This window comes from Erythranthe guttata, chromosome 7 (genome assembly GCF_056151865.1).
Source record: "Erythranthe guttata isolate IM_541 chromosome 7, IM_541, whole genome shotgun sequence".
NCBI classification, from domain to species: Eukaryota; Viridiplantae; Streptophyta; class Magnoliopsida; order Lamiales; family Phrymaceae; genus Erythranthe; species Erythranthe guttata.
Window position 1 is genome coordinate 8,106,983 of NC_142539.1, and position 25,977 is coordinate 8,132,959.

The window sequence follows — 25,977 nt, forward strand, 5'->3', positions numbered from 1 at the left end:
GAAACGTTCTCGACTAACACTAATTGGATTTAGAGAGAGAAAGAATAAAAACTAACATCAAATGGTAAAAAAAAAATGACTTCTCATTTATACATATTAATTCCTAAAGTGCTACTAGAAATAAAGTGTCTATTAGAGTCTACATCTAGACTCAACATATTTTCTCACATTCCCACATTTGTTCTTATGATTGATCTTCTTTATATTGGTGTGAGTCGTGATCTTGTGTTTCTTAACACCCCACAGACAGAGCCGAAGATGGTTGTTGCAGATTTGGAGATATGGGCTATCTTGGAGATATGGGCTATCTTGTGGATTAGTTTTAGTTGGTAATTCTTTGCATTCTTCATAAGACGGTCAAGCCAAAGGTATTAATGGCGGAACTGTAGAAATTGTGTTTTTATTGTGATTAATATTTGTTGGGATTTATATTTTTAGCACAAAACTATAAAATTAAAGTGAAATATGGGGTTATTTCAGCATGCTCACATGCTCGACACGTGACTTATTCCGTCCAAATTAACACCGATATCAAACGGCACTCCAAAATTGTAAAAATATGGTAAGTTTGAGGACTAAAATCGCGACATAGAAAATATAGGGACTAAAATCGATTTCCATGTATAGATGAAAACTATAGTTACCCCATGTTTATACAATAAAATCGATTTTGCCTAATTTTATAAGTATTTCGGTATTTTTTATTTCATATTACAAAATTTGTATTTTTTAAAATAAATTTTAATAAAGGCCCTCTTCTTCCTTACGTGAGGACTGAGTTGCAACTTTCCCACAAATACACTGAAAGTAGCTGAGTTGCGGCTCAGCCTCCCCCTCAACCATATCTCCAGCACCCTTCCGTATGACCGCTCCCAATTGTTCCAGTTCGGAAATCTATATCTTCTGCCAACCATTTCGCTGCCCCCACCCCCAGAATCTCACCTCCAACAATTTCTCCGACGAACTTTCGCTTTCCCAAACCCTTTTCCGCCCATATTTTGGAGCTTCTTCATCGCACAAAATTGAGATAATCGCAGACGTGTGTTGAAGTTGAGGTTTGCCGCGGACGGGGATGTAGAATTGGGTTTGAGGGTTTGGGGTCGGGGGAGAAGGGCAGGCTATCAAGATGATTTTTTTAAGGCCAAATTACGAAACACCCCCCATATTTGGGTAATGACAGCCACCTCCCTTAACTATGTATTATCTTACGAAAAAATCTCTCAAGAGGTAAATTTAGGGATGTTAATTCGGTAAAATCGAACTGAAATTTCGGTACGCCAACATTTCATACCATTTACCGAATTGAATATACGATTTGGTTTGGTAAATAACCGAATTACATAAATTTTATTGAAAATATTTAAAAGGAGGGGGTGGCTGTAATTCCCCAAAATAAGAGGGTTTTTTTCTTCGTAATTTGGACATGCCTCAGGTGTGGGAATTTGCCCTTTTTTTAATTTAATATTTAATTTGTTTTTCCTTTGTTAAAAGAAAATTGGAAATTAACATGTTTTATTGTACGAAATTGTAGGAATAAATTGAAATTGGGGCCAAATCATAAATACATTTAAGAATGGGGTTGAAATAGCATGATCACGTGCTTTTTCCGCCCATACGGAAAAATTACATTTTTCGCCCTCATACTTTATCCACTTTTTGAAAACTCTCCCTAAACATTTTGGAGTTACAATATTAGTCCTTAATCATGCCAATTTTTGACACAATTGGTCCGCCGTTAATCTTTGCATTTAAGTTGGATGGAAAATGGCATGTGCCTCTCACGTGCCTGCAATTTACAACACTATATGAAAATGAACTTTTAACATCAAGCGTTACGTCTTGTTAAAACAGGTTTTTCATAATTATTATTTTTTAATTATAATTTAATACAAAATCGAAATTACGTAAATTCCAAAAAATCAAGTCGATAAAATGTTTCAAGATATTTTCTGAAATATTGTTTAAAAAATCACAATGTAGTCTAAAAATTTCAAATATTGTTTCAATCGGCATTTTTGGAATTCGATTAAATAATATCATTTCAACCCAAAATAAAAAACCCCATAGGAATTGGGGAATTAGAAATCTCCATAACAATTTTCACCTCTAGTCAATTAAAAAAATCCCAATTTTGAGATGGTATATCGAGTTTTAAATCATTCAATATGGGTGAAAATTGGAATGGAGTTTTCTTATTCCGCCTAGTTTGATCGGATTTTTATTTTATTTTAAAATAATATTTTCATTCAATTTCCGAAAATGCCAATTTTAAAACACTATATCAATTTTTTAGACAATATTATGACTTTTTAAACAATATTTCTGAATTAGTTTGAAAAAAAATATCGAGTTTTAGATAATTAAATAAGGGTGAAAAAATTGGAACGGAGTTTTCTTACACCGCCTATTACAATCTGATTTTTATTTTATTTAAAACAATAATTGTCATTCGGATTCAAGAAATTCCAGTTTTATAACATTATATTAATTTTTTAGACAATACTTCTAAAAATATTTTGAAACAATTTATCGAGTTTTACATTATTAAATAAGGGTGAAGATTGGAATGGATGTTTCTTATCCCGCCTGTTGGGAAAATTACAGTTTATGTCCCTAAACTTTACCACTAAAATGATTTATGTCCTCAAACATTTCAATCCACGAAATATGTCCTTAAACATGCCACTTTTGATCACTTTATGTTCTGCCGTTAACGTCGGCAGCTAATTTCGACGGAAATAACACGCGTGGCTCAGGTGACGTCTATGTGGCCGTTAAATGTCGAGCTGTACAATACCCAATGCCTACTTGGTCGACGAAACGTGATGTGGAGCGACACGTAATTTTGTTTTTCCGGAATTGGTTCAGACATTTTGTCGAACACCTTCTGGGCAGGTTCTGAATCCGCTGAGTTGGGTAGAATTTGTGCCATCTTCACCATCCTTGTGCTCGCTTCATCGAGACCACAAAGGGCACAAGAATCAGCAGGCGAAGAATCACACGAGCCCAACGTTCTAGAGACGGAGTTGGGAGAAGAATGAAAGCTTCCTCTTAAATATTTTTCAGAACCAGAAGAGGAGTCGCGTTTACCTTCTTCCTCTCGATTGCAGGCATGTGTTTGCACGTGAATCTGCTGTTCTTTGAGAAGGGAAAAACTCTTCAAATGTGAGAATGTTTGGATTTTTTTATGGGTTTATGACTTCGATTTTAGTATGGGTTCGAGCAAGAATGCAGATTGGATTGAAAATTTGGGAATGGGTTGAGGTGATTGAAATTGTGAAGTGTGGGAAAATTAGGGTGTATGGGAATGAAACGTAATTTGGGATTTGGGATTTGGGAGAGTGAGTTAGAGAAAATTAGTATATTCTTGTGCCACGTCAACATTTAATATTCAATATATTATTCCACGTCAAATTTAACGGCCACATAGACGTCACGTGAGCCACGCGTGCTATTTCCGTCGAAGTTAGATGCCGACGTTAACGGCAGAACATAAAGTGATCAAAAGTGGCAAGTTTAAGGACATATTTCGTGGATTGAAATGTTTGAGGACATAAATCGTTTTAGTGGTAAAGTTTAGGGACATAAACTGTAATTTTCCCCCGGCCCGCCTGTTCTGATTGAATTTTTATTTTATTTTGAAACATTGTTTTTATTCGAATTCCGAAAATCTTGATTTTGAAAGCAATATTTCCTTTTTTTTAAAACAATATTTCAATTGTTTAACGAATATTTCTCAAAATATTTAAAACATACATATATATATATATATATATATATATATATATATATATATATATATATATATATATATATATATATATATATATATATATATATATATATAATTAAAATATATTTTTCATAATTAAATTTTGATTGAAATTCGAATATATATATATATATATATATATATATATATATATATATATATATATTCGAATTTCAATCAAAATTTAATTATGAAAAATATATTTTAACAAGACGGAATGCGTGTTGTTAAAAGTCCATTTTCATGTAGTGTTGGAAATTGAAGCATGTGAGGGGCACATGCCATTTTCTATCCAACTTAACTGCAAAATAAATGGCGGACCAATTTTGTCAAAAAATGACATGATTAAGGACTAATATTGTAACTCCAAAATGTTTAGGGGCTGTTTTGAAAAAGTGAGTAAAGTATGAGATTGGGAGCCCGGAAACTCATACATAGCTCAATCAATGAAATGAGATTAGGAACCAGAAGATTCATCTCATAGCTCAAATGAGATTGTGAACCAGAAGATTCATTCCATAGCTTAAACAAGATTAGGAGCCAGAAGACTCATCTCATAGCTCGAACGAGATTTGGAGCCAGAAGACTGATCTCATAGTACAATGATTTGTGGGTAAATGAGATTGGGAGCCTGAAGACTCATCTCATAATTCAAGGATCTCCTCAGCAACCTGAGATTGATTTAAAAAAGGTATACTCTTTCATGGTGATCATGTTATTAAAATCGTGGTCACAAAGTATCTTACGGGGATCTAAATACAAATATTTATATGAAAGTCCCCGAAGGACTATGTTTCCCCGAAACAATTAGTTCCAGACCACGGAACATAAACTCAATTGGGCTGAGACGTTCACTTAAATTGAGGCTTGAAATATTCCGGAAGAATATGATAATATTCCAAGTGAGTAATTTCTCTGGAAGAGAATATGTGAACAACAATTAGTTTTGATTGTTCTCATTACTACAATTTATGTTAAGGACATGAACTTGATTTGGAATCCTGAAGAAATCAAGTAACATAAACTCAATTGTTGAAAATTTGAGTTCAAGATCAAAGATCTAAATGAGACTAATTTGTTGTCTCAACCAACTTAAAATTTATCATGTCAATTGGATTTTTGTCCATCTATCGAATTACATCTAGAAGATGTTATGGATAAAGATAAATTATCGAGTAACAACTATGGGATTTTGACAGTGATATAGGTCCAATAATTCATTCCGTCCCATGGAGGAGGACGAGGAAGTGTTACCACCAGAAATGCCATATGTAAATGCAATATATGCATTATTAACCTTCACTCCATCTCCTCGATATGATTTAGTGTTTTCGGTAATTTATTAGGTAGACTTATCTCACCTTACGGACGCGCCCTATACATCAATGAATGATGCAAAACTTGTGGTTTATATTGGCATTGACTAGAAGTCATATCCAAACAAAGCTCGTTCCCAATCTATGGTTTAGTATTGGGAAAACAACTATGTCTTAGGGTTTTATGAAATGTACCTTAGTTGTCACTAGGTCAAATCATGCATGATGTTTGCTTCACGAGATAGTGGGCGAATGCACATGGCCTGAAGCCATGATTAGGCATGTTCGAGATTTATGTGAATTGGCTACCAGAAAAGATCCTAAGAGATTGTATTTAACTGCATTGAGCAAATAAAGACGAGCTTCATTAAATGTGACAACTCTAAGAACATAGTTATGAGGTTTTCTTCAATCAACAATAATAAGAGCTCAAACAAGAATGATCCAGTAGATCATGAAACATGATAACTACGCTGACTTATTTACTAAGTCTTCGCCTAAAGTCACTTTGGAAAAGTATGTTAAGGATGCTGACTTGCGTAGATTATACAAGCTCGCTCCCTTGTAGACAACACGGGGAGTTAACGTGAGGGGGAATACCCTGTAGGTACTTCGTATCCAAAAGATACCCTGATGCCCTATTGTACTTTTTTTCCTCCGTGCGATGTGTATTTTTCCTTAATGGTTTTCATTAATCGCCAAGGTTTTAACGAGGCAACATATGTTGATTGAAAAGATTGTATGTTGTACTTTTTTTCCTAACCGAGGTTGTTTTTTTTCTCATTCGATTTTATTACTCGGATGGTTTTAATGAGGCAACAAGAAAAGCACAATAGTGGTTCAATAGGAATCCCAAGGGGGAGTGTTGTAAATAATATATAATGTAGTTATTCCTATCTTAAGCCACTCGGAGTTTATAACTCCCCACTATGCCACTAGAGATTCTCAACTTACCAACTATCCCATAACTCACTCCATGATGTATGTAGGGTATAACTTCCATGTAACTCCCATGTAACTTCTGGTGGTTTGCACCTATATAAATTAGAATCTTCCCTCCCCTAAGGAACCCACAATTTTCTCTCTAAGGATTGTTGTTCTTTGCATTCTCTCTTTCTCTCTTTGTCTTGTTATTTACATTCTTATGTATTTTCACAAACATAAACCAAAGAGCTAGATAAATAGACCATTTTACAACAATTTGAACATTAAGTTATTATTTTAACTCTTTTAATATTTCCTCTTTAAAAGTAATTCTTTTAATTTATTTATCCATCAAGTATTTCAAAATCTAAAATATTTGAACATTAATTATTTAATACATCAAATAAAAACATATTTTAAACATTAAAGTATTTAGAAATCTAAAATATGTGAATATTAATTTCACTCTTATTATTCAAAAAATATATTACGTCTTTTTAACTTGTCTTTTCACATATAAAAAATTAAAATAAATACAGCAAGTATTTACAAATTTAAAATATTTGAAAATTAAGTGTTTAAATACTTCAAAATTCAAATAAAAATATTATTTGTATGCTACGTATTTAAATACATCAAAAAGTATTTTTTGAAAAAAAAAATAATTTAACTTTCTTTTAATAAAAAAATCATTAAGGTTTTAAACTATTTAAGCATAAAGAATTTAAATACTTCAAGAAAATTACAGTCTCTAAAAAATAATAGGATGAACATTAAGAATTTAAGAATATTAAACATACGATAAACATTAAGAATTTAAATACTTCATTTATTTCCTTTTTTCCCATTTAAAAATAATTCCTTGAATTATTTATTAGAAACTCTGGTAGTCCTAGTTTTGATAAAATGGTTTCTTCAAACGCGACTAGAACATTAGTGTTTGGACACAAAAGATGATTGGGTAGGCGATATAATGTGTTATCAAGAAAAGGCTTTAATCGATTGCAGATAACTTTGTCCCAATTTTGTAAACCACGTTACAAAGACTCAAGGCCGCCTGTGATCTGCCATATTTTCTGGTTTAAAAATTTTGGGGATAAGAACAGTGAATACAAAATTAAGCGCATAAGGGATTGATTTTTTATTGAGAAAATCCAACACACAGTCAATAACACTAGACCCAATAATATTCCAGAGGGAAAGAGCAAGGACTGGATTAGCTCTCGCACCGTGCTGTTTCATCTCTGGGCTCCAAAAAGTCTAAAACCCCATCTATCTTCTCCTCATGATTTGGGAAAGTAGTCTGAAAGATGTGCTTGAAGAGTAACTCCCAATGATTGCTTCTATATCCGCCTCATTGCTCTTCCATTCGCCATTTTCGTTTTTTTATTTTTCTCCGAGCCGAGGCCTTAGAATGAAATATTTCCGTATCCACTAGATTTTACTCCATTGTTGCCAGCAAGCATCATTGTCGATATACAGTTCTTCAAGCTTGAAAACCGGCTATTCGAGCTGAGGAATTAAGAGAGCCGCTTTTGAAGTGTATCAATTTGCCTGTGTCTGGATAAGTGTTGTGCAAGAGGTTCATTGTCGGTTCTACGCCATTCGCTTCCTGTCAACTGCTCCGGATTAACTCTTCACACAATTGGACCTGGTGAATTGGAAGCTTTCAAAACCCACATCTCAAACTTGACAGTACGATTAGCAACTAATTATTCATTTGCTCTAGTTATAGTTTATGTTTTCATTTTTTTTTCTTTTTTTCTTTTTCATTCATGTATCTTGAAAAAAAAAATTATTTTAACTTCTTTTTGGATTTAAATTGAAATAGATTTGAGTTTTATTATTTTCAATAATTCAAATTTTATATTTATTTCACTGTTGTGGAATGAATTTTAAATTAGTTTTTATTATTTTTTTTATTTGATTTTAATTTTCAAAAATGTTGATGTCAATCAATTTATATTTTATCCAATTTACACTTTTATTGTCACGTGGACTTGTAATATAAAATACAATTAGATTGATAAATTATTATTATATTCTTTATCAACTTAGTGCAATACTTGCAACACTTATCCCTCAAACATCAATAATTTTGTTAATTATTGATCATGTTAATTAATCACGAAAATTTAGATTGGCTTGATTTGCGTTATTATGTAATTAAGTTGTTTGATGAGTGCATGCATGATTTGGACTACATCTCGTTATTTTCTGACATGGATTGTTGTTTTTTCTTAGTCTTTTTTATTCTTTTTATGTGTTTTTAGTGTTTTTATAGGTAAACATGTATAAAAAAATTAATAATGGGTTTCGAAGGTAAAATAAACATTTGGTGAATAAATTAAAATTACGGTTTTGGCATTGTTTACAATATTCATCATAACTCACTCATATAAACTCCAAATGATTTGATTCTAAAGGTATTGGAAAGCTATCTAGCTAGCAAGAATAAAAGTCTTATTTCAAGACTATTTAAGCTAAGAATCGAGTAATTGTGCAGTGTTTGTGTCTAATTAATCGATACTACATCCGTTGAAACATAGATTTTTCATTACCCTATTTTATTATGTTTTTTATTTGTATTCGACAAACATATTCTATTGATTTCTTAAGAAACATGAGTATCTAATTTTTTTTTAAATTACAATTTGGTTGAAATCCTGTAAAAGTAAATTTCAATAATTATTCAAGTTCAATGAAATATTTATTTCTTCTAACCTTGAACTTATAAGCCCCATTTAGCATATCTCGACTGGTTCTTTAGATCCAGATAATATGAAGTCATGAGTTGGTTTTGATACTACGGAGTTGGTCTTTTTTTAAACTCATTTTTTCCTAGAAACTCACTCACAACAATCGTTTAAAGCAGAACAAAAAACCAAAATAAAAACGTATTTCTATTTCTCTATTTCTAAGGGGGTCGACTTGATCCTTTTAATAAACAAACCAACCTTTCGTCATTAATCTTCGGAGGGAAATTTCATATGAATTTGAATTTTCCTTGTCCAAATCTTGTCCACAATCAGGGGTTAAGTTAGTGATACTCCTTTTCTTTGGTATACCCAACATTAATGAATTTAAGAAGTCAAACTCATGCCTTCTACTACTACTCGATACGAGAACATTCCACGAACTTTTGGGGATTGGCTTGTAATAGGCATGTTGTGGACCCGATGCCGAGTGGGCCAGTGGATTATGCGTGCCAGGATTACGATTCATTATGATGGCTGATTTGATTAACTGAACGTCCCAAACTAGTATATTATTCATCGGTTTGCATATATAGGGGAACATGAGATCATGCATAGTTCATTGGGACAGCTGGTTTTGATTAACTTAGATACAAGCATTATTTACAACCAAACTAAACTCATTTTGTTTGCTTGGATAAACATAAGTTGTGACAATTTTCATACTTGGAAGTAGAGAATAAAATTTTCTTTCTGTGGATACGATATCTCGACTTTAGCTTAGGAGTCTACTATTACTCTATAGCGATGCGTGCACTTGCATGTGCATTTTCCAACAATAGCTATTATATATTTGAAAAGTCTTTGGAAATATGTTATATATATTTTCTCCTTAAAATAAAACCTTGCATATTATTGGACAATATAATTTAATATTATAATATTAGGGTTGAGCTTGTTTCTGACAGATTCTTTAAGTGTGGATGTCCTGCCTGCAATTCCCACAAAAGTTGCCAAATGTAGTGTTTCAAGAATCTCAATTTCTTTTTTCTAATATATTCCCTTCATTTGTTTATGCTGAAATTGACTCAGCCAGCCGGTTTATTTGATATTATTTGTTAATACATACTATTATGGAGTAAACTGCAAAAAATACCCATGTGTAATCTCTAAATAACAAAAATTCCCTGTAATAAATAAACTAGCAAAAACCTCGCTGTGAAATTTAGTCAAAGGCAGAAACCCCTGGTTGACTTTCGTGTGGCTCACTCGGGGGATGCACGACTGGTAGTTGGTTTTTCGACGTCAAGTAACGAAATTGACCCTCAAAATGCATTTATATGTATATATATGTTGTTTTTAATTTGATTGTTTAGATATTAAAATATTATTTAAAAAATAGTAAACAGTTAAATTGAAAAATTATTAAAACTTTGGTAATCAAATTAAGTTTATGTTTTTTAAATACAAACTAAAGAAATACATAATAATGGAATTTAAGTTTTCTTTTGATGTAGGGATGATTCAAAATATATACATAAATTATCAGATAATAAAAATAGAATAATAACTAATCTAATTAAGATATAAATAAAATAAAATAATTAAAATGTTTAAAAATATAAGAATTTATTAATTGTAAAACCGCGAGGGTATTTGTGTCTTTTTATATCAAGTCACACTTAAATGATATGGGCTGAGTGTGCTATATAAATAATATCATAGGGGGATTTTTGCTAAATTATTTATTATATGGGGGTTTTTGCTATTTGGAAATTACAAAGGGATACTTTTGCAGTTTACTCTACTATTATGTCACTATCCCCTCTATATAAGATCATGAATTTAATTATTTATAGCATCCTTAATACCTACAAGGGAAATCAAGAAACATAGGATTGTCCGAAACATCATAAGATTAAATAAATAAATAAAATTTTAATCACGGTGAGAAAGAAGAACAACACAAGATGCATAGAAGAGACGTAAGTGAAGGTTTTCGAGCTCGTGGAATGATCTCAAATTGCTTAAAGGACAACGATGAAGAGCTATCGTTCTTCCGGAATATCCAAAAACGCGAGAAAGAGCAAGTTGCTAGCCTTCTTCAGCCCGTCTCCGAAGAGTTTGAAGCTAATGGTGAGTCCTATTTGCTAGTTCACTTGTCGAATGCACGCACACGCACCCACAAGTATGTGTGCGTTAATTAGGAACTTTTTTTTTTTTAACAATTAAGTGCCGTGAAGTGGAGGGAACTATGGGCTCTATAGAATGGAATCGGGAGGAAGAAAAGCTGCAGGATTTGATAGCGGAAAAAATGACTATAATTGGTAAATCTATGCTATACTTGTTGAAATTTATCGGATGATCTGATAGCTAATTGCATACGTCCATTATATAAGCAATATTTGAATTAATGTTTGGTTAAATATTTATTTTCATTTTTCACATTTTCGAAGGCTAAAAACACCGCCGGCAACGCCTCTGTTTCCGTCACTTGAGATGGAAACAAATGGCCAAGAATTAGTCATTCAGAGGGAAATACCAATCCTCCAGCCTCTTTCAAGGGTATGTTTTCGAATCATTATGTATAATCAATCATAAACATTTTTTAAATAAGAAAATTATTTTTTTCTGACTTTTGATCGAGTAAATTTCATGGTAATCATCGTGCTATAAATATTGGCAAACACCATATAGTTCAATTTTTTTAAGCAAAGTACTACTAAAACCTCATCGTTTAGGTTTGTGCATGTTAAAAACTGCGTCATAACTCATAAGATTTTTTTTTTATTAATATTAATAACACGAATAATCTTTTAAAATTTTGATAAAAATACATGAGTATTGAATGCAATATATTCGGTGATATTTATCCTTCATCCAATGCAATTGATGTGTGGAAACGAACGAATAAATATTATATGTTGTACACCTCACCAGGTGTAACGTCTAATCAACATTTAATCGCCATTCATGAAAAATAAAAAAAATAAAAAAAAAAATACCAGCATCTAAAACAATTATATGTACTACATGCAGTTTGCAGGAAATTCACAAGGCACAAAAACAAGTAGCATACCAATATCTCCAAAACCTAAGCCAAAACTTCCGCAACGACACATGACACCGAACGCTAGGCCAAGTATATCACCGTCATTCGAAAACAAGAACATGAAAAGCCCACCAATTATAAATCAAAAAAAGTTAACCCCAAACGAAAAAATCCACCCGAACTTCCCATCATCATCAAACCTTACAAAAAACACGACGGCCATCGAACCAAATTCAAGCACCAACAACCTCAAAAACAGAGGATTATCGGACAACACACCGCCTAATAATCTAAGAACAACGACCAATCATAGGCCAGCATCAACAACTCGTGGAAGATCAACGAATCAGTTTCTTCCGGTGGGCCCGCAAAAAAAGGACACGAATTCGAACATGAGAAGACAATCGTGCTCTCCTAATGTAACAAGAGGTAGAAAAGTAGTTGACTCGGATAATAAAACTCAACAACAAGGTGGAAATCGAGGAGGAGGACAAGTGTTGGGGAGTACAATGGTGGATAGGTTTATGAAATCAAGAATTAATTCGAGTGGCGAAGAAAGACAAAATGCAAATATTAAGGTAAATGAGAGCTCTGGTTTCGGAAGATTGATGTCGAAAACTTCATTGGAGATGGCTATCAAACACATGGTACATATATATATATATATATATACATATATACATTTTTTGGTGGTTTTTATTACATTCGAAACCATATATATATATATATATATATATATATATATATATATATATATATATATATATATATATATATATATATATATATATATATATATATATATATATATATATATATATATATATATATATATATATAAGGGGTCATTTTTAATTTATTAATAAAAAATAAAAATAAAAACTCTCTTCAATCTTCATCATATGATTAACAATTGGAAAACGTGTGTCAACTCATTTGTTATATACAAAAGAGGTGCATGCATGCTCTTTAAATTTTCTTGTACAAGTTTTTCATTCTTTAATTATTTAAAATTTTATTAGGGTAAATTACACCTACACCATGAGGTATGCTAAAATCACTTTCAGGTCCCTGTGGTATCAGTAATTACAATCACCCCCTGACACATTGTTAGAAACCCTAACGAAATAATGCATTGGATAAGCTATATTCCGTTAGGGTTCTACGAGACTACTAGTTTCAAGTAATGACAGAGACAACATAGAGTTAAGAGGTGACATGGTTCCTCCAACATATCTTAAATCATTATTATTTTATATAAGATTTATAAATTTGGGTCTATGGCAACATTAACAGCCCCGCTGAAAACAAATATAGTGCATATTGGTCCCTAGGACATGAAATCTTGGCTCGGGTAATTGTTTCAGGGGTGTGGCTGTAATTACCAATACCATACGGACCCTCAAAATTATTTTAGCATACATTGGGGGTGTAAGTGTAATTTATCCCTTTTATTACTATTATTATTATTATTATTATTATTATTATTATTATTATTATTATTATTATTATTATTATTATTATTATTATTATTATTATTATTATTATTATTATTATTATTATTATTATTATTATTATTATTATTATTATTATTATTATCATTATTATTATTATTATCATTATTATTATTATTATTATTATTATTATTATTATTATTATTATTATTATTATTATTATTATTATTATTATTATTATTATTATTATTATTATTATTATTATTATTATTATTATTATTATTATTATTATTATTATTATTATTATTATTATTATTATTATTATTATTATTATTATCATTATTATCATTATTATCATTATTATTATTATTATTATTATTATTATTATTATTATTATTATTATTATTATTATTATTATTATTATTATTATTATTATTATTATTATTATTATTATTATTATTATTATTATTATTATTATTATTATTATTATTATTATTATTATTATTATTATTATTATTATTATTATTATTATTATTATTATTATTATTATTATTATTATTATTATTATTATTATTATTATTATTATTATTATTATTATTATTATTATTATTATTATTATTATTATTATTATTATTATTATTATTATTATTATTATTATTATTATTATTATTATTATTATTATTATTATTATTATTATTATTATTATTATTATTATTATTATTATTATTATTATTATTATTATTATTATTATTATTATTATTATTATTATTATTATTATTATTATTATTATTATTATTATTATTATTATTATTATTATTATTATTATTATTATTATTCTTCTTCTTCTTCTTCCATCAAATGACATACTCAATTCATTTAAGTTTATATATGTTCGTACGTACAAGTTTGACGTATAAATAACATTTGAAAAAAAAAAAAAAAAAAAAAAAAAAAAAAACACTCTAGCTCCATTTATGCTCATAATTCAGCTTCTAACACATGGATTCCTTGTGCGAACTGCAGGAGTTTCAAAAAGACTCGAGTATTAGTACTCGTAAGCATGGTATTGTACAAGGACGAAAATCGTAACATTTCAAGGAATATTGTGGGAATGCTTTGCTAAAATTAATCTGAAGCACTTCATTCTAAATGAAGAAAATTGTTTTATGTATGTATTAGTTGAAGATATGAAATATAATGTAATTTTGTTGGATGTAAATTGTGCAACTTGGGATTTTAAAATAGAATACATAAATGATTATTTGGTCCACCAAGATACCGTTGCAGGTTACCTTAACTTGCTAGATCGAAATATCAAAAGTGTGTATACATTTCAGGGTAAATTGCTATAAATTAAGGGGTAATCACAAAAAAACCCATGACAAGGGCACTTAATTAAAAGAGGGACATCCAACTTTTTTGTCTTTCAAATAAATCCACCCCATTCAAACTTATTTGCAAATAAGGAAAATCCTTTTATACATACCAAAATTACCCCCAATTCATTGAAACCCAATTTAACTCCAATTTCATGATTTACACCCCAATTTAGCCCAATTTCATCAATTAACCAATTTTAACCCTAATTTCAATTTTGACCCCAATTTTAACCCTAATTTTTATCAATTCCACCCATTATGCTCTTACTTCTTAAATATTACACATTGACCCCGGATTTAAACAAATATATCACATTAACCCCCAACACTTTTTTTTTTCAAAAAATAAATGTTTTCTCTGAAATATTTTTTTTCCGGCCAGATTCCGGCGTTGACCGCCGGAGACCGCCGGTCTCCGGCGTTGACTTTTTTTTTTCTTTTTTTTTTTTTATTTTTTTTTGAATTTTTGTTTTCCTGAAATTTTTTTCCGACCGGTCAACGGCCGTTGACCGCCGGGTCTCCGGCGTTGAATTTTTTTTTTTTTTTTTTTTTTTTTTTTTTTTTTGTTTCTTAAAAAAAATATTTTAATTAATTTTACTGTCTTGGCTGCTAAATTACTGTCTCCGGCAGCTATTTAACTGTCGGAGACAGTAATTTAACTTTTAATTGACTGTTTTTTTTTTTCCTTCAAAATTTTTTTAATTAATATTACTGTATTCGTTGCTAAATTACTGTCTCCAGCAGTTATTTAACTGTCGGAGACAGTAATTTAACTGTTAATTGACTTTTTTATTCTTAAAAAAAATATTTTTAATTAATATTACTGTATTCGTTGCTAAATTACTGTCTCCAGCAGTTATTTAACTGTCGGAGACAGTAATTTAACTGTTAATTGACTTTTTTATTCTTGAAAAAAATATTTTTAATTAATATTACTGTATTCGTTGCTAAATTACTGTCTCCAGTAGTTATTTAACTGTCGGAGACAGTAATTTAACTGTTAATTGACTTTTTTATTCTTGAAAAAAATATTTTTAATTAATATTACTGTATTCGTTGCTAAATTACTGTCTCCAGCAGTTATTTAACTGTCGGAGACAGTAATTTAACTGTTAATTGACTTTTTTCTTTTTTTTTTTAATTTTTTTCCTTACAAAAAAATGTATTTTAATTAATATTACTGTGTTGGATGTTAAATTACTGTCTCCAACAGTAATTTAACTGTCTTAAACAATAATATTAATAATATTACTGTTCGGAAAAATAATATTCATAATATTACTGTCCCAAACAGTAATATTACTGCCAGAGACAGTAATTTAGTAGTCAAGACAGTAGTATTAATTAAAATATTTTTTTTCTAAGAAAAAACAATTCAAAAAAAAAAAAAAAAAAAAAAGTCAACGCAGGAGACCGGCGGTCTCCGGCGGTCAACGCCGGAATCTGGCCGGAAAAAAAACATTTCAGAAAAAAAAATATTTTCTGAAAAAAAAAAGTTTTGGGGTTAATGTGATATATTTGTTTAAATCCGGGGTCAATGTGTAATATTAAGGAAGTTAGAGCATAATGGGTGGAATTGTTAAGAATTATATTATTGAGGGTATTTTAGACTAAAGACATGGGAATGGGCTTAATTGAGAGATTGTTTTTTTTGTGGACTGAAATGCATTTAAGTCCCATGTGATGGGCCTTTTTGCCATTTGCCCATAAATTAAATCCTCTCAACTAAGATCAAATTATAAATAAATAAATAAAAAATCCTCTTCCATCCATAATTACCAAGCCCCCTTTAAAGTTTGTGTCATCTTACATTGTCTTGTACCCTGATCGCGGTGTGAATTTTGACGAAATATATTTTGATTCCATGGAAGATTACTCAAAAAATACAAATTTCACATCAGGGTTAGTTATAATAGTATTATTTCATGAGGGAGTAATTTGTAATATTTTTTTGAAAATAAAATACTAGCGTTTTCTCTTAGTCGTTTTGTATGAGGAGCTTTATTGCAACGTTTATCATTTAAGAGAGTTTTTATTTGCTATTTCGAACTTTTAATCTATAAATTTATTTTAATTCAATGCATCTCCCTTCGTTATTCATTTGTTTTGTTTATATGGATTCTCCTAGTAGCTTTTTTCAAATTAATGGTCTAAGATTTTGGCATAATTAACATGGAAAAATATCAAGTCTTTTCAGAAGTGAATAACTAATTCCAATTTTGTTCCAATAAAATTATGACAAATAAAATATTTAGAATGAAAACTTTTGTTCCACAATAGGAATTGTTTTATCAGAATCAATGAAATTTGCTAAATACTTTTTTTTTTTTTAATTCATCTAAAGTAAAAAAAAATAATAATAATGATATTAAAAATATCACCAAATTATTTGTAAGTTATCGAAATGTTGCTAAAAAGTCATAGGAATGTCACTGAAAAAATCTCTAAAGCAAAAATATATGAGGTCGGAGTTCGCTAAAATATCATGTTTGTTAGATTGTAATGAATATCAGGGGGATTTAGGCTGTGTTTGATAAAATTAAGCACTGAATGCTGAATGCTGAATAAACATCTGAATAATTAAGAGCATTGTTGAGTCCTGAATGCTGAATAATTAAGCATGTTTGATTATTATATATCTGAATAATACAATATTACTACATTAACCCTATAAATAAATTTATTTGCTAGTTGAATTATTAATAACATTTAAAAATATTTTTTTATATACTAATAAAATAATAACAGAAAATATGGACGTGAAAAATAACAACATATTTTTTTTTCTTTACTATAAAATAATTTAATTAAAATGAAAAATTTGTTTTTTTCTCATCCACATCTCATTATCTCTCATCCACATCTCATTATCTCGATTAGTGTGTATTATAATAATGCGGAGAAGAAGAATCCAAATGGTTAAATCAAAGAAAAAAATAATTTGTGAAGAAAATAAAAATAAAAAAATGAAATACATAGTTCAACAAGCACCACCGCAACTTTCTTCCATCGGTGGCATCATCAAACACTCTGTCAGTTCTCCACCTCGCCGCCATCTCCAACGGGACCCCCCAGATTGATTCGCCACTCGGCCCCTCCCTCCACGCTGTAAACTTTGTCGGATTCCACCTCTCCGCCATCTTCAATGGGACACCAAGAGACAGTTTTTTATTGCAATTGCATAAGCCCGGCAAGGTGAATATTCGATTAGGCAAAGATTGAGTAACAGAGATGAAGGAGGTGAAGGTTGATGCAGTGGAGGAGGCTTTGTTGTGGTTAACAAATTAATTGGTTAAATGGATTAAATTGACACAGAATAAAAAGATAGATGTGGTCGCATAACTCAGTATTTTCTAGGTATAAGTTTATCCAAAATTCATTCAGTGAAGTTCTGGATGATTAAGCGAGAATTTTCTAACTGGATCGGTAAGCGGTAATATGTTCTGTTCAGAGTTCAGACACCCAAATCAAACATACTTAATGGAACATATCTCAAGGGTTTTTGGTAATGTATGATTTTTTTAATGTTATTTAATTTAAGGGTATTAAAGATAATTTAAGGGAAAGTACAGTTTTTATCCCAAGTTTGCACCGACTTCACATTTAGTCCCTCACATTCACTAAAAAAACTTATTTGGTCCCTTATGTTTCAAAAATTCAACATTTTTAGTCTTATTTTTTTTTTGTCAATTTTCCATTAAAACTGATAGAATCAAACATGTTCCCATCACTACCGTAACTGGCGGACTCACGGTAAATTGACGGAAATGACCAAAAGTGTCAAATGATTGAAACATGACACATGAGGGACCAAATGTGGTTTTTGTGAATACGAGGGATCAAATGTGGAATCAGTGCAAACTTGAGGGGTGAAAACTGTAGATTTTCTGATAATTTATGAATACTTGAGGAATTTTTTGATAATTAGACTTTAATTCGGGGGTTTTTGGTATTTCACCATTAAAATAATTATTTAGATATTAAATTTTACTAGTTTTAAATACAAAAACACTCATGTACCATGGACTTTGTATCATATACCGCATATACTACACATAAATGACTTCTTCGAGCCCACACCCGGTGATAAACACCGGGTGGGTCTTCTGTTGCCACGTGTCTATTTTTTGTATTTTATAATATATTCCCCGCTAGGGTTTACCTTTAGGGATTTTAGAAAAGTAAAAAAAAAAAAAGGGGTTTTTTACACGTGGCAGCAGAAGACCCACCCGGTATTTTTTCGACGCTTAAGTGTCAATTTCTATCATAGTTTTTCAACATCTTGGTGTCGATTTTTACGAGTTTCAAATTTAATTTTTTTTTCCTCTTCTTTTGTAAGATTGAACAAAATGAGAAATTAGCAATTGACTACTCTAGTGAATTCATCAACCAGGATACATTTGCAACAAGGAATGGATTGCATAAGTGGGTAGATGGCGGCAGAGCTTTGGCGGCAGAGCTTTGGCGGCGGTACTTGGGCGTAGGGTAGGGTTTCAAGGGGAGGGGGGGCTGGGTTTTTTTAATTTCACGTTTTCTTTGTGTTTTTTTTTTTTTCATTATTTGTTATTTGGTCTTGCATGAGCAAACAAAAGTCAATTTAATTTATGGGTATATTTGTCATTTCATCTTAATAAAATGGAAACTTTTGGAATCTTTCTTTAATTTGGTCTTGCACAAGTGAAATTAGTATGCATATAGCCGCAGCCAAATTGTAATTATCTCCATTAAACAACCCAACATTGCCCGTTTTTTAGGATTACCACCTCAACCAAAAAAAACTCCAATCCCACTTGAACTCAATAAGTTGTGCCACTTTACCCTTTTTTTTTTCCGGCAAAAATGGCCGAAATTAGACTCATGTGTGTTGCACATACAATTCAGAGGGCCTTTTTTGTCTTTTTAAAATCACAATCTGTAACAAAAGGTAACTTTTACTACTGGACGATCTTGAAGGCGTAGTAAATGTTAGAATTTACCATAGTAAAAAAAAGTATTTGCTACGGCCATTTACCATAGCAAAGTGTTTGTCACGCTCGTATATGCTACGGGGCAAATTCGTAGCAAATGCATAGCAAAAACTTTTTATTACGGATTTGGTACATTTTGGCTACGGTTAGTGGTCGTAGTAAAAAGTCATTATTCGGGATAATTATAGTTTTGGTCTTTATATGGAAAAATTACACTTTTCATCCCCCAAGTTTACAGTGACTTCATATTAGACCCCCATATTTACAAAAAACACATTTGGTCCTTCATGTTTAAATAATTTAATAGTTTTGGTCTTTTTCGTCAATTTACTGTTACCCCATCAGAAAATTTAGTGACGGGCACACGCTTTCCGTTAGAAGTAATGAAAAATTGACAAAAATGATTAAAAGTGTTGAATTTTTGAAACATGAAGAATCAAATGTATTTTTTGTGAACATGAGGGACGAAATATGAAGTTAGCGCAAACTTGAGGGACCAAAACTATATTTTTCCCGTCTTTATATTATACACCAAAATCAACTTTAGTCACTACATTTCTTTTGCCACGATTTCTGTCCTCAAACTAACAACTTTTTGTAAATATGGTTCGACGTTTGACTTGGCAGTTCGTTTGGACGGAAAAGTCACGTGATTTGCAGCAATGCTGAAATAACTCCTTTACCCCCCTATTCTTTAGCTATGTTTTTCAATTTAGCCCTATTGTCACTTTATTCGAACAATTTAGTTCCAAATAGACATAAATTTACAAGTTCCATTAAAAATATCAAACTATAAAGGTACTCATTTGTCTTACTTTTTTTTTTCTTTTTTCTTTTTTTTTTTTGGTGGTACCCATTTGTATGAGTTTATTGTGGTGAAACTCAAAAACTAATTTTATACCAAATCTTGTAACGTAGTAGTTCATTATTTTATAAATTTATGTATTTCTTTATTTTGTAATTGTTAAATAATATATAAGATAGAATTAAACATATATTATAATAGCAAAAGTGTCTATATTTGATGTCGCGACGACCTCGATATCGATGTCTCATTTGACGATTTATATCTCCATGTCGACGAGGACATCAACTGAGTCTCGAACCACAACAAAATTATACATTTTGATTTCCAACTGAAACAGGACAAAATTTTCCCCCGATTCGGACTGAATTCGAACCTACTATACAAGTACATCAAAATCTCGTCCCTAACATTGAGCAGACATTGCTCCCATAAATCAGATCTCTCTGCTTACTTTTCTCCTCAACTTTTCTCCTCATAGACAAGATCACAAAAAGGATGAAAAAATACAATTATAAAATTTCCTTAATAGGACTATTTATTGGAATAAAATTGGGAATTGGGGCTAAATGAAAAATAAAGCTAGAGAAGGGGGTTGATTTAGTTATTTCAACATTCTCACATAACCATCCCAACTAACACCCAAATCAAACGGTGGACCAAAACTGAAAAAAAAGTGGTTACTTAGGACAAAAATCGCGGCGAGAAAAATATATGGACTAAAATTGGTTTTGGTGTATAATATAAGGTCGGAAACTGAAATTATCCCCCATTTTTTCTACTAGTAACCAACATACATTCTTGCGCTCCCGTTACCATAGTTCACAAGAATCTTCGATTTCTTTTCTACAACATTATATATCAGTAGATCAGAATTTGGAAAACAACTCACAATAAGATCGCATTTATCAGTAACTCCAACCAATTTCAACCTCCTAGACGAAGATATACGATCGCTAATGCGTGGCGATATATTCATAAACTTAGTCCATGATTCTTTCACTCCATATTCCTTCATTACCCAAACCTCATAAATCGGACAACCACCTCGCCAAGCATTGTACACCGCAGAGAGGCACCCATTCATCACTCCAATCTCCCTATTCGAATCCAATCCCACGGGCGTCGACAATTTTCCGAGAGTTTTGCTGCCCAAATTATAAGTAAACACCGCACATTGATCAATCAAACCAACAATGTTTATTTGAGGACTCACCGTAAGCCAATGTACCGTTCCACGCAAAAGGGTACCCTCGTGAAAGGACCTGAAGTATAAATCATCGATTTCTGATTGGGTCGACTCCGAGACGCAATTGTCGGAGAAAGGCTTAATGAGATACGTGTGATTTCTAGATTCAGTACGATCTCGAATCCCTAAGACAACCTTGTACTCATCATCGGAGGATTCTCGCCCGAACCAGAAGAACAAAAGTGTACGAACAATTCCAGGTATTTTCAAATCCAGGGTTCTCGATAACCTGAGAGCTGGATTCCACACACAGATTCTCAAAGTAACCGTATCTAAATAACAGAGCAGACCATCGCAATTTCCACCATCGAGGAATTTTCCGACAGTTTCTTGAGGCCTCGGCATGAAAACCGACGGTCTCTTTCGGTCGGAATTTAGATCCTTGCCGTAACAATAGATGGTAGAGAAAGTTTCACGATACGGCATGAAAATCCTATGGCGGGAAGGGCTCATAATCGATTTCTTGAGATGCAAGTGTCAGGATTGGAGAAATGAAGAAATCGAATTGGGGGAGGAATTGATTAATGGGCGAAACGACGGCGTTTGAGTAAACTTATAAGTGCTATTTTGATTATCACGTTTCTGTGTAATAAGCGTTTTAATATGTAGGCCTATTCCAATACGGGCCAGCTTATTGGGCCTTATTAGGCTAGGGGTTTTTATTCTATAAATAGATTAATTAGAGGAGGGGTTATCATGTTTGGAAGTCTTAGCTAGTAGGTAGCTAGAGTAGGTAATAGCTCCTGTAATGGCTACTGTTCAACCTATCTTTCTGTTTTGTAAGTCCTCAGCTCACTTTTGGAGCTTACCATTAATGAAATCTCCTTCTTTTGATCAAACAGTTTCTTATTTCAATTTAGTCAACAAATCAGACCATAACATTTGGTATCAGAGCTGGAGTGGGCATTTAAATGAGCCTATCTCTTCCTCTCTTCCAAACATTATTTCATATACACCACAAAATACACAGACACAACACCACAGAGAAGCACAACACACACGAATCATGGCACGAAACAAACCAGAAACTCAGGAAGAGATCAATAATACATTTCGAGAAACACAAAAAGAAATAAATGCTAAACAGCAAGCTGACACCGCAGCACTTAGGGAGGAAGTAGGCTCACTCAGCTCCAACATGGAAGACATGAAAAGCATGTTGGCTGAAATACTAAGGAACATGAATGGGGACAAGGGTAAGGAACCTGCATCCGGATCTGCCATGGCCTCTTCATCCCAGCATGCCAGACTCTACACTCCACACCAAGAACCAGGTACATATAATTATACCCCTGTTAGAGAACATACACTCCCACCTGAAAGGAACACAGAATATCAACCAGGGAATGAGAACTTCAATTTGAGAGCACCAGAAAACCCTAATAACAGAAATAATGATGCTCAAAACCTGTGGCAAGGAAGGGGGCAGAAGGTAGAGTTCCCTAGGTTTAATGGGGAAAACCCTAGGGCTTGGCTCAGGAAATGCAATAGGTATTTTTTCATGCACCCTACTAATGAAATAGAGAGGGTGCTACTTGGTGTCTAAAATCTTTGAACTTTTCAAAAGTTTCAGACTTATACTTCATTAAGTACACGAAACCATACCTAGAATAATCGTCGGTAAAGGTAACGAAGTAGTTAAAACCACCCATAGCACTAACGCTTAGTTGACCACACACGTCTGAATGGATCAAATCCAAAAGACCCTCGGCTCGTTCCATCTTCCCCTTGAAGGGAGTCTTGGTCATTTTTCCTTTAAGGCAGGATACACAAGTTTGAAGTGATTTCACGTCCTCCAAGCAGAACAATCCTTCACTTACAAATTTGTTCATCCTTCTCAAGGAAATATGACCCAGTCGAGCGTGCCAAAGTTGTGCGGGGTTAAGACTTATATCTTTTCGTTTTGCTGATATAACGTTAATTGGTATTTCACTTGGATTTAGTTCATATAAGTTGTTTATAAGTTGTCCCTTACAAATCATATTTTGATCCTTTTGTATAATGCAAATCGAATTTCCAAAAACAAAAGTAAAACCTTCATTATCCAAAACAGGAATAGAAATAAGGTTTCGAATAAGTGACGGAACAAATAAACAATTGTTCAAAACAATGGAAAAACTAGAATCCAAAACAGAAAGATAAATCGTCCCAATGGCTTCAGCAGCAACCCTTGCTCCGTTGCCCATTCTTAGGTAGGTCTCACCCACATTAAGCCTCCTACTTCTTGTCATGAGCTGCAAATCATTACAAAAATGTGAGCCACAACCAGTATCCAATACCCAAGAAGAAGATTTAACGGACAAATTAACTTCAACTAAATACGTACCCTTTTCAGAACGTTTCTGATCGAGGTAAGCCTTGCAGTTGCGTCGCCAATGGCCCTTCTTTCCACAATGATGGCAAGCGTCATCAACTTGCTTGGTGACCTTATCATTCTTCACTCCGCTCGACTCGCCCTTCTCAAGTTTCTTGCTCGGGCCAAAACTTCTTTCTTTCCTTTTCTTCTGGAAAGAACCTTTCTTCGCAGAAGGAGCAACTAGGAGAACAGATTTCTCCTTCTTGATCGTGGACTCATAGCTGACCAACATGTTCAACAACTCATCCAATGGTGGATCGAGCTTGTTCATGTTGAAGTTCACTATGAACGATTCATAAGAACTAGGAAGGGACAGTAGGATCAAATCCACCGAGAGCTCGGCCGGGAGGGTGCCATCAAGGCTCACCAACTTCTCGAGGAGAGTGATCATCTTGAGACCGTGCTCGTGGACCGAAGCCCCTTCACGCAGCCTCATGGTGATCAACTCCTTGGTAGCTGAGTATCTCGATGCCCTAGTATTCTCACTGTACATTTTTTCAAGATGATGCTTGATATTATAAGCATGCACGTGAGACTCATACTTCCTCGCGAGCTCTGGCACCATGGATGCTAGCATGTAGCACCTCGCATGGAGGTCGTCCTTCTTCCATGCCTCGAAAGTGGCAGTCTCGTCAGCAGTAGCAGTCGCAGGAAGAGCAGCGGGGGGACGTTCATTGAGCACATATAGACGCTCCTCGACTTGGAGCACAAGTTTCAGATTGCGAAGCCAATCCAAATAGTTTGGACCGGTGAGTTTGTTTTGGTCGAGGATAGAGGAAAGGGGATGTTTGGACATTGTTGCTGAAAAAATTTTAAGAAGACAATAATTAGAGTTTAGTTCGTAATAATCGTTACAATTAAAATTTTGGACTTTTATGTTTTAATTGTTCTCCCACTAATTTTATCGAATTCCACCACCCTCTAGCAGACAATCGAGAAAACTTATTTTTCTTTAATGGGCTTTAGGTCCAATAGCGCTAATGTAACCCGTAGTTAATCTATCCCGATTATAAAAGCCTAAAGGTAGAGTACTATCAATCACATCACTATGTGACCCTAAAGTTCGATTTACCTCACACTTGATAATGACCTAAGTTAATCTAGCGAATATAAAAATCTTCGTGTGTCAAGTCCAGCCCACCAATATGAGATGTCACAGATCCAACTATATCAAACTAATGCAATCCCTAGTTAATCTAGCCGACCACATTAATCCAATATAATTTTATCTATGACCGTATCTCCATCTAATGTCAATTAAATTACAGCTTATCCCACAATAGCACTCCCCGCTAACACGGCTTACTGCACTATTATGAGAGGCTACACATAATTTAATTCTTGGTAGAAGGAAAGAAAAATTCAACAATTTGGTTTTTCTTTATAGCTTGATAATTATTCTTAATTAAGAATGAGGGATTTTATTTATTAAATCTTATTAGCTCATCGGAAGTTTTAGGTTATGATCGTTTGTGATTCCTACAACTATGTTCTCTAGGTATGTGGAAACGCATATTGATCCTAAGAGAGACATACGATCATCATCGTTGCCCAGTCGGAAGAATTATGGAGTCTGACCACAATCGGCATAGCGTTTAATTTACTGGGGATTCAACAGAGGTTAAGTTCTGCCTACCACCCACAGACGGATGGACAAACAAAGAGAGTTAATCAGTGTCTGGAGACCTATTTGAGGTGTATGTGTGGTCAGAACCCCAAACACTGGAGCTCTTGGATTTCTCTCGCATAGTGGTGGTACAATACTACCTACCACTCAACTATTGAGAGAAGCCCCTTCGAAGCCTTGTACGGCTATTCTCCCCCTCAAATGGGGTATGGACCCCATTTACTGAACAAGTCAGGAGTGGAAGTTTGGGCTAAAGAGCACCAACTTATCACTCAACAACTTAAAGACTTGCTGAAAAGGGGGCAAGAAGGGATGAAGAAGTTTGCGGATCAGAAGAGGGTCGAGAGAGAGTTTCAGGAAGGAGATTGGGTATACCTAAA

General features: G+C 32.6%; 2 protein-coding genes across 2 annotated transcripts; one reads left to right on the top strand and one right to left on the bottom strand.

Annotated features, from left to right (window-relative positions):
* The first annotated feature begins 10,678 nt into the window (after positions 1-10,678).
* On the top strand, positions 10,679-17,815 carry LOC105953942 (uncharacterized). The gene is made up of 5 exons (XM_088820253.1): positions 10,679-10,844; positions 10,957-11,035; positions 11,165-11,273; positions 11,748-12,407; positions 17,573-17,815. Exons 1-5 carry the CDS (start codon positions 10,679-10,681, stop codon positions 17,813-17,815), a joined length of 1,257 nt encoding a protein of 418 aa, XP_088676379.1.
* A 3,331-nt stretch (positions 17,816-21,146) lies between these two features.
* LOC148769134 (F-box protein CPR1-like) lies at positions 21,147-22,067 on the bottom strand. The gene has a single exon (XM_088820254.1). It carries the CDS (start codon positions 22,065-22,067, stop codon positions 21,147-21,149), a length of 921 nt encoding a protein of 306 aa, XP_088676380.1.
* Between the last annotated feature and the right edge of the window lie 3,910 nt (positions 22,068-25,977).

Excerpts from the sequence above, each read along its gene's own strand:
- LOC105953942 (XM_088820253.1), top strand. The coding sequence starts at position 10,679 with ATGCATAGAAGAGACGTAAGTGAAGGTTTTCGAGCTCGTGGAATGATC. Across the intron at positions 10,845-10,956 it reads CGAAGAGTTTGAAGCTAATG|GGAACTATGGGCTCTATAGA; the intron begins GTGAGTCCTATT and ends CGTGAAGTGGAG. Across the intron at positions 12,408-17,572 it reads AGATGGCTATCAAACACATG|TTCAACAAGCACCACCGCAA; the intron begins GTACATATATAT and ends TGAAATACATAG.
- LOC148769134 (XM_088820254.1), bottom strand. The coding sequence starts at position 22,067 with ATGAGCCCTTCCCGCCATAGGATTTTCATGCCGTATCGTGAAACTTTC.